Source organism: Schistocerca cancellata, chromosome 9, assembly GCF_023864275.1.
Source record: "Schistocerca cancellata isolate TAMUIC-IGC-003103 chromosome 9, iqSchCanc2.1, whole genome shotgun sequence".
Taxonomy (NCBI): Eukaryota; Metazoa; Arthropoda; class Insecta; order Orthoptera; family Acrididae; genus Schistocerca; species Schistocerca cancellata.
In genome coordinates, this window is record NC_064634.1 from 379,675,849 (window position 1) to 379,686,363 (window position 10,515).

Sequence of the window (10,515 nt, forward strand, 5' to 3'; positions counted from 1 at the left end):
GATGCCAGCTAGATGCACAATGCAGGTACTGTGGTTCAGCAGGTGGACTGATTGGGAGGGAGATAGAAAGGAGGGGAGGAGGGAGATGGGAGGCAGGAAGAGAGCAGGAGGTTGAGGTGAGTAGCCAGTACCTTGGGGGAAGGAAGCTGGTTTGCTGGCTAGGAATGTGGGAAGATGGATGTGCTTGACATGTCATGCATGAGTGCTGGAGCCAATGGAGAGTGGCACACAATGAAGGGGACAATGAAATGTGAATTGGAAGGTGATGATAGGAGAAGGGAAAGTAAAACTGCTGGATGGAACAATGGGTTAACAGAGATGGAGTCCACGAGGGTTACGGGAATGAAGGATGTGTTGCAAGAATAGCTCAGTGAAAAGGATAGATAGGTGTGTCAGCAGAGCAAACACACTTACTTCTAAACCATTATTAAGTATCACATTACTATACAGTGTGTGACATCCCTGAGGTACCTCATCATCTCAAAAATTTTGGAAAATTATGGATGGAATGAGACTGGTCAGTGGTCACCGACAGCTCTGGCATCACCTTTTGTTATAGAAAAGCACAAAAAAGGGCATATTTTATATTGTCTTAGGAAATACCCTGAATTAATTATGTATTACACAGATATCTGAAAACATTACGTATTACAGGGCCATAACCTTTTATTGTCTTGTTGTAGACAAGAACTTCATACAAATTTTTATTTCTGTGGGTTGTAATTCTTATTTTATTTCAGGTGGGGACTTATGAGATACTATCATTTCACTAAATTTCCTCAATGTTGCTTCTTCTATATATTGTATTGATTTCTCTCCTGAACTCCTTGAATCAATTGTCTCACTTATTTTCAAAAAGTAATTATTAAAAATATATACTACTACTAACATGGATTGTAGCCTATCGCGATTGCTGTTTATCGTACCGTGACATTGCTGCTCGCGTTGGTCGAGATCCAATGACTGTTAGCGTAATATGGAATCAGTGGGTTCAGGAGGGTAATATGGGACAGCCTCGTATCACTAGCAGTCGAGATGACAGGCATCTTATCTGCATGGCTGTAATGGATCATGCAGCCACGTCTCGATCCATGAGTCAACAGATGGGGACGTTTGCAGGACAACAACCATCTGCACAAACAGTTCGATGACGCTTGCAGCAGCATGGACTATCAGCTCAGTGACTATGGCTGCAGTTACCCTTGATGCTGCATCACAGACAGGAGCGTCCGCGATGGTGTACTCAACGATGAACCTGGGAGCAAGAATGGCAAAACGTCATTTTTTCGGATGAATCCAAGTTCTGTTTACAGCATCATGATGGTAGTATCCGTGTTTGGCAACATGTGGTGAATGCACATTGGAAGCGTGTATTCGTCATCGCCATACTGGTGTATCACCCAGCGTGATGGTATGGGGTGCCATTGGTTACATGTCTCGGTCACCTCTTGTTCGCATTGATGGCACTTTGAACAGTGGACGTTACATTTCAGATGTGTTACGACCCATGGCTCTACCCTTCATTCGATCCCTGCGAAACCCTACATTTCAGCAGGATAATGCATGACCGCATGTTGCAGGTCCTGTACGGCCTTTCTGGATACAGAAAATGTTCGACTGCTGCCCTGGCCAGCACATTCTCCAGATCTCTCACCAATTGAAAACATCTGGTCAATGGTGGCCGAGCAACTCGCTCGTCACAATACGCCAGTCACTACTCGTGTTGAAGCTGCATGCGCAGCTGTACCTGTACACGCCCAGAGGTGGTTGTTCTGGGTACAGATTTCTCAGGATCTATGCTCCCAAAATGCGTGAAAATGTAATCACATGTCAGTTCTAGTTTAAAATATTTGTCCAATGAATACCCGTTTATCATCTGCATTTCTTCTTGGTGTAGCAATTTTAATGGCCAGTAGTGTATTTTGATGTTTGAATATGAACCCTGTCAAGCACAGGTATACTGATGACCAGAGAGGACTAGGCGGCAGACAGCCATAATACACAAGGTTGCTGTAGGTGAAGTCCTCAAGTAAGTTTCTCGGTTTCATTAGGCAACAAAACGCTAGATGGACATTCACAGTGGTAGATTTATGGGTAACATGAAATTAAAATCTAAATATTTTATTTAAGATGGATAAGCAGTTGAGACATAACAATCGCCCAAATAAATGCAACGGGGAGGATCAGGAATTTGCATGGCTCATATAAATAGTTTTCCTATGCAGTCAAGTTACTACTCCATAAAAAAATCCCAACATGACAATTTGTATGTAGATCTAAACATTAGCAAGATGTACAGTCTTTATCCAGGTAAGTGAAAATTCAACAAGAAGGAATCTCTTAGCCATGGCTTGTACTGTAAAATATTTTGTCAGTTTTTCAGTACTGGCTTTGTAAAACCACATAGTGATACCTGTCGAGTTTGTTATCACTTTAAGATGCAAATCCCATCAAAGAAGAATTGTCAGAAAAAAAGAAATAGAAGAAAAAGTTAACTTCTATGTTAAACAGGCTAGTACTGCCCATGAAAATCTGGAAACAGGCTCAGAATTTTCAAAAACTAATAGTTCTGTTATGTTCATTGCTTTCATCTCTGGATGCATTGTTTTCCGACATCTAACTATTATAGTGGCCATTGGCTCAATCTACTTGAGCCTTATGTGATGTGTTATCATCAATTCACCCTTTTACAGTACTTTTTATTATGTTTAATGGTAATTTGTAGTTGTGGATGTTTGATAATGTACAAAACAAACCTACACATATTATTGTTCCTCTTTATTAATTACTATTTTTCATGTTACATCCCAATATAAAGGATATGACAAATCAGAAACGTTAACTGGTCTATACTTTATGGATTTCTTAAAAAAAATAAAATAATAATGATGTAATTTTTCCAGCCTCATTTACAAAACACTATTTTTCTACATTTCTTAATTCTGTGGGTTAGCCCGTTTTTCCACACGTCTTCAGTTATGACCTGGTGTATGGTAACAAACATTTTGGAAATGGAGAAGCTAACAGGCTGTCGGCTTGCACCCATCATGAGCACCTATGGAAAGTGGTTGAAAGACAGTGAAACCTTGAGTGTGTGACAAGGTGTTGGACATCCTCAACTCATCGCAAAATGTACATGTCAGAAGCTTGCCCACTCTGTAAAGCTGCATAGGAGTAATCCATGGAAGATCTGATGAGAAAGTAGGCACCGGTGTTTCAGAGCACACTGTTCAGTACACATTGTTGAACATGGGTCTCTGCAACAGACAATGCCTACGTGCTTCCCTGTTGATGCAACAATATCATCATTTATGAGGTGTGCATAGTATCATCAATAATGGACCACTGATCAATGAAAATATTTCACCTGGTTGGGTCAATTACCTTTCTTGTTTATGTTGTCATACAGGTGAACATGCACTGTGCCACAGGCCCTGGGTGGATTTGGGGGGAGGGGGGATGATATTATGCTATGGGAGACATTCACCTGAGCTTCTGTCGAACCTCTAGATAGCACCATGATGGCTATGGAATATGTGGACATTGTTAATGACCACCTGCATGTCTTACGTAATTGCAATGGTATCCTCCAGCAGGATAATTGCCTGTCTCACAACACCAGATTAGTGTTACGTTGGTTTGAGGGGTTTGACAATGAACCCATGTTGGTGTCTTGGCCACAAAATTTGCCTGATCTGAACCTGATGAGTGCATTTGAGTCACTATCAGGTGACAGCTGCACTCCCACAAACCACTGGCCTATAATTTACGGGATCTATGAAACTTCTGCATATGCATCTGCTGACACACACCTCCAGAAACCTACAAACTTGTTGAGTTGCTACCATGCAGGATCTCTACTGTGTTGCATTCCAAAGGTTGACCAAGGTCCCATTAAGTGTTTGATCATAATGTTATGATTCATCAGTGTGTAAGGCATGGCAGCATTGGAGGAAGGACATAACATAATGAACTAATTGGAGATTAATGGAAAGAAGTAAAGGGGAATGAACGCTTAAGAAGAGAGTATCGACTGTGAACACACAGGATTAAAACAAATATGGTAGGATTAAGGACATTAGTGGCCAGATGTGGCTGTCAGTAGGAAATTTATAAGAACAGTAGCGGTATGAATTAAGTAATGTAAGAACAACACTTGAACATATGAAGTTTAGTGAAAGGAACCAATTGATGATATATGAAAGATATTTAATATGATTCTAATATTGAGCAGAGTAGTGATGAAATGTGAAGTGATGTTAGACAGATGTGAATGAGGAACTGCGATTTAAATAGTAGCGGACTCAGGTGTTTTATATGTCACTACATTAAGGTTAAATAGACATCATAAGGTTCACTGCAACAATTGGATATAGTACAGAATTTGGGTATTGAGAAATAGGAATCTAAATCTAAGATCATCAAAATCGCACTTATTTCTACATTTAAACTGTAATATTGCTTTAGTGTCCTACAACACTGATGTTATCTCAGAGGCAGATACTTCAGCTGTATCTGAATCAATGCCTTCAGTTCACAGCCAGGCTAGGTGACTGTGGCAGGTAAGCTGGGCATGCCCTCCAATGAAAGAGTGCCACCCATGCACTGCCTCTGGTGAGTGACAAAGGCTCATGCAGCTCCCCTAGCCAACATTTGTTGTCTGTCTATGAAGCTATTGAATACGCATCATTACAACCCCAGTATAATGACTTGCCATTACTATGCAAGACTTCACTTAGGAAATTTTCATTGGTACTACAGACTTAGCTCATGAGGATTTTGAATTGATTCTGGTTTACAGTTATTCTACCTATCTACTATAGCTGGTTGGAATGTATCAGCTCAGGCTTCTCATGCTATTGTAGTTTCTTTGCTTTAGCTTGTAACTTCACTGCTTCACTATTCTACACTAGTCACTAGATACAAATGTGACCAACAGAAAAACTTGAGACTAGATTAAAGTGAGATACTTACTGCATAACTACAGAACTTGTGAAATATTATTAAATACTGAAACGTAGTACAGGGACACAAAGAACTACACAAACAAAGTATGTATAGTGTCATATCTTTAAATCCCCATATAAGAAATGTGACTATTCTCACATATGTATGTTATGAAAATATCAGTTTGCCCTATATAGAACAATGTAAGGTCTGATATTACACCCCATGACAATGATCACAGACATACTGGAACCTCAGAATTCTGCCAGAAATGAAACAGCACAAGTAGACAATGTCCGAGCAAGATACCTACATTAGAAACCAAGTTCTGGAAAAGCATTTATATCACAGTATTATTATTTTGAGTATTATTATTTTGTCCAAACCCTATGTATCAGCAGTTATGTAATTCTGCACCAGGAAAATAATTCTCTTTAGTGATCGAAATCGAACAATGGAAACTCCAGGTAGGAATATCAAAAATGTAGAAAAAGACTGGTAGCTACTAACCGTAATGATGGCACGTCAAGTTGCAGACAGGCCCGAGATGCTGGAGTTGGCTCTCATGTATTATGTGCTTGCTTTTGTGTGTGTGTGTGTGTGTGTGTGTGTGTGTGTGACGGTAGCTGTGGCCGAAAGCTAATGTCAGTGTCCTAATTGTACCTGCCTGCAACTTAACGTGTCTTTTTTACGGTAAGTAGCAATGTCTTTTCCGCCATTGTTGATATTTCTTAATGAGCCTCCTAAGGCAGTTCATTCAGTGCCCTGTCTGTGCTCATGCACAGGCAGTGTAAAACATTAATTTAAAAAGTGAATGAAGGTGCGCAACATTTAACTAAACAAAATGTATTCACAGTTGCGAATATGGGCAATCATCGGCTGTATATAGGAATGACAATGAAAATTTGTGCTGGACTGGGACTCAAACCCACATTTCCTGCTTATTGCAAGATATCCTCTCACCATTAGGATATCTGTGCACACTTCATCATCAGATACAGTCTTCCCATACATTGTTAACCATACATCTACAACCTGTACTCACTCATCCATATTCTCATGCAGGGAGAAATTTTCACTGAATGTTGCTGTGTTGGCAGATAAATATGATAATGCAGTGCCTGTGTTGTATAGATGTACAAAGCAAGGTTCTTTTGGGCATGCATGCAAGTCTAAAGGAACATTTGTTGTACTTCTGAACAGCACAGGATTTCAATATCATAATATGTGGCTATTCCCAAAGAGGTCCAAATTCACTAAAACTGTCTGCAGCAGAGGAAAAAATAGAATTCGATAACTGTATCAATCACTGCAAATTAAAGCAAATTTACAGTATTTAAGGCACAGAAACAATTGAGTCTCTAGCACTGAAACTAATAAATACTTTATTTGCCACAAGAAAGGAACAGAAACGATCAAATGAACTCACAATGAAGACAAGTAAAATTCACTCAGTTTGCTTCTCAACATCAGTTTTTATTATTTCTATTATTCCCCTCTTCCTAAAACAATACTTCTCTTCTGTCTTTAATATTCTTAATATCCATTTCTTACCTTCATCGTGGAAAAGGTGAACGAAGGTTGTGCTAATAATGCAGTGAAGGTCATAATTGGAACTAAAATACAAGTTGGACATTAAGGATTAAAAAATTTTAAACAGCTTAAAAAATATTGCATGTAAGTTAAACATTTAACTATCTTACATAAATATTTTGCATTTGGATCTGTTTGTTCAAATCTATACCACTTAATTATCTAATTCACACAAATTGCAACGTACTTCTTACTCACTATTGTCATTCTCCTAATTACATCAGCACATTAGCTTTCGAAGTGAAGTATTATCACAAGCTGTGTGGAATAAGTGCAAGATGTTTTTATATGAACAAGGCTGACAAAACTGAAATTTTTAAAATAAGAAAATGATTCTTTACTAAACAGAACACAGAGAGGCAGAGACAAGCCAGGTAGACAGGGCTGGAGGTGATAGATCAGAGGGAAAAAGAGAGAAGAATGGAGAGAACTGGAAGGAAAATTTATGTACAATGCAAATTAATAATTGTATAAAAATCAATACAGTAATGTAAGCAGTAAAAACTAATCCTACCTTAACCTCTCTGGCTGTAATTGTTTCAAAATTGTCTGGTATTCCATTAGCCACAGGACTATTAATTTCCATTTTTATCTAGACGAAAAGACATAAAATGAGATTCATGTACTTGCAACAGAAAAAATTCATACCATCAACTTACATACGTTCCTAAGCATGAGCAATAGAAAGTGGTGATCAAATAAATCATCTTAGAGGTGTCCACAACGCATTATGTAGCACATTTATTGGTTCCATTAACCAAGTTAAGAGGACTTAACGTTACTCTAAAAATTCAGCAGAAAGAAAAGGACATTTTTTGACAACATGAACTTTTCTCACTCCTGCATCTATTGCTGTTGTGGTACTAGTGTCACAGAAAGAGCAACATATATTTGTAATTTTAAGAAACAGTCAAATATTACATTTAGTGATATCTGCATTAATTCGTTTTATTTCAAACAACAACAAATCCAATTATTCTGGCTCACATATTCTTCAAAACAATGACAAAAAAGTTTGCTATACACTACACTCATTTATTTTGTCAAGTGACTACTGCTTATTTATTTGAGATACATATTCCATAGATCCAGTATGGCATAATTACGCATGTATGTGGAACGAGTCAAAGCAGATAAAATATAGATTTCATAAAATACAGTACATACTGGTATATTACACATGGTAAATGAATGATTCAGAACTAGTAAAATACAATAATATAATAGAGATAAACAATGCAATACAATAAAAAAAATACAATAGTGAAAAAAACAATACAGATACAATGACAAAGGAAATAATCTGAATTACTACTCAAATTATTTATCTCTGCTGAAGAATTCATCTAAAGAGTAGAAACATTTTTCCAGTAGGAATTCCTTAACCTTTTTTTAAATAGCGTTTTATTTTCTTTTAGACACTTTATATTACTCAGAAGTGCTTAAAGATTTTTGCACTTGTGTACTTTACCCCATTTTGAACCAGAGACAGATTTTTCTGTTCACAGTGCATATGAATTTTCCATTTTGTGTTATAATGATGGTATGCCTCATTTGTTTCATATTCAGAGGAATTGAGAAGTGTGAAAGCCATGGGTGAGAGGAGATATTGTGAGGTAATGGTTAATATACCTGACTGTTTAAAAAGATTGCGACACGAGGTTCTTGGAGGAACACTGAATGAAAGTAGCCAAAATATGTAGACTTTGATACACTGATGTCTCCAATTTTGGAGATTATTTGGATGGCAAATGTTGCTGAGCTAAGCTTTTTTAGTGTTTGCTGTTTATGGAATTCCCAGTTGAGCTGGTTATCTATGTGAATGCCTAGGAACTTTGTGCACTGAACGCTCTGTAACTGTTGGCTCTCGTGTGCAATGTTAATCTCTTCTGGGCTTATGTAACTGGGCTGGAATTACATGTAATTTGTTTTACTGAGGTTTATTGCTAGAGAATTTGCTGTGAACCAGTTCAGAGCATTTCCAAGTGCTTGGTTGGCATTTAACTCTACGTCAGTGGAGGTTTTGCTGGCTGTCACTATACTTGTGCCATCTGCAAACATTGTGATATTGCTAGCACTGTTTGAGGACAGGGGTAGGTCATTAATATACATAATAAATAGGAGGGGACCAAGGACTGACCCTTGTGGAACTCCATGATGTACTGTTCCCCAGTCAGACTCTACTTCTCCTACTTGTAGATTGTTAACACCTAATACTATTTTTTGTTGTCTGTCTTCTAGATATGATCTGAGCCAGTTACCCATTTGTCCATGGATTCCATATTGGGCTGCTTTCCCTAAAAGTATTCTGTGATTGACGCAGCCGAAAGCCTTAGTCAGATCACAGAATATGCCAACGGGTAATTTTTTCTTGTCAAGGCATTCTAAAACATTATTTGTAAGTGTGTAAATTGCTTTAGTTGTAGATATACCTGATATGATACCAAATTGTTGTTTACTAATTAGTGCAAATTTTTCAAGGTGCTTGACAATCCTGACGTATATGAATTTTTCAAAGACTGAAGAAAATGCTGTTACAAGAGAGATAGTACAATAGTTGGAAACATCTGTGGGATCATCTTTTTTTGTAGAGGGGCTGCACAGTAACATACTTCATTCTGATTTAGAGAGGCATTGAATATATGAGCTAGAACTGTAGAGAGTTGATTACTGCTGGCTTTTAGCAGTTTGCTGGAAATATTGTCTACACCCAATGAACTTTTACTTTTTAGAGAAACTATGGTTTTTCTTACTTCTTGCACAGTTGTGGGGGCCATACCTATCATGTCTATAGAGTTAGGGAAAAGTTCTTTCAGAGTTTTTATTGCCTTTTCTGAAGAGCCTTTGCATGCTGTTTTCTCAGCAACAGTTAGAAAGTGCTCATTAAGGATTTTAGCTAGAATGTCTTGATTTTGAACTAGCTTACCTTCACTGTTAAGAGCAATATTTTGGGTCTTGTTGGGGTAATTTGCACCAGTCCCATTTCGTATCACTTCCCATATAGTTTGATTTTATTAGTGGAGTTATTAATTTTTGAGCACAGATACATACTTTTTGATTTCTGAGTGATTTTGTTAAATACTTTACAGTATATTTTACAGTTATTTAAAAGGTTACAGTACCAAGCACTATCATCATGCCATCCTCAATCATGCCATCGTTACAGTGTACAATTAAAATGCTCCTTAGGAAAGGCTTTTATAAAATAAAGTAAAAATGTGACTGCACACTAAAGCGAATAGTTTTTTTCATATTGTGTAGGTCGCTGCTCCGACTAGCAGTATGTCAGGAATGTGTGATTTATTCATTAATCTGACTTTTTGTAGATAATGCTGTTAGCTGTTTTGAAGTATTATCTGAAAAAAAAACTGCTTATATATTCATTCAGATTGTGATAAGAGTCCATAGCAGTACAAAGACTAGCAACTTGTTTTAAATGTTAAGAAATGTAAACCAGTATACTTCACAAGATACAGAAAAGTGTTATGCTATGACAGAAAAATTGATGAGTCACTATTGGAACCAGCCAACTCAAAAAAATACCTGAATATAATAATGTGTAGTGATACAAAATTGAAAGATTACATGGACTTGTAAATTTGAAAGAATCAGTAACAAAACACTGACTGCCACATGCCTAGAGGTGGATGTTTCATCACCACACACCACTAGATACACAGCATTAGGGCGAGGCTCTGCTGTGGCCACCAGTGGCCACAGTGCAGTCAATGTGCTAAGAAAAGAATCAACAGTTTCCTTCATCTCCACATGTATTGCTTCCCACAGCAACCATGAAGACAAGACTTCAGGGTGGTTGCAAAGTCAATTTCTATTTTTAATTTTGATTCTCCTAGGAAGTAGCATCAACTCTTGCTGCCCTGTAATAACATTTACTAATATGTTTACCATTTATGATTTCAGAGCTTGGTTGAGTGAAAGCCAAAGAATTGCTGGTGTAGTCACAGTAGAAGACAC

At 37.6% G+C, this 10,515-nt stretch overlaps 1 protein-coding gene across 1 annotated transcript in view; it reads right to left on the minus strand.

The window, feature by feature from the left end:
* The window catches only part of LOC126100587 (uncharacterized), a 61,974-nt gene extending 54,806 nt beyond the window's left edge, over window positions 1–7,168 (minus strand). The window contains exon 1 of the mRNA XM_049911210.1: window positions 7,055–7,168. Within this exon, the coding sequence (XP_049767167.1) occupies window positions 7,055–7,126 (72 nt within the window). The 5' untranslated portion in view covers window positions 7,127–7,168. The remainder of the gene's footprint in view (window positions 1–7,054) is intronic.
* Between the last annotated feature and the right edge of the window lie 3,347 nt (window positions 7,169–10,515).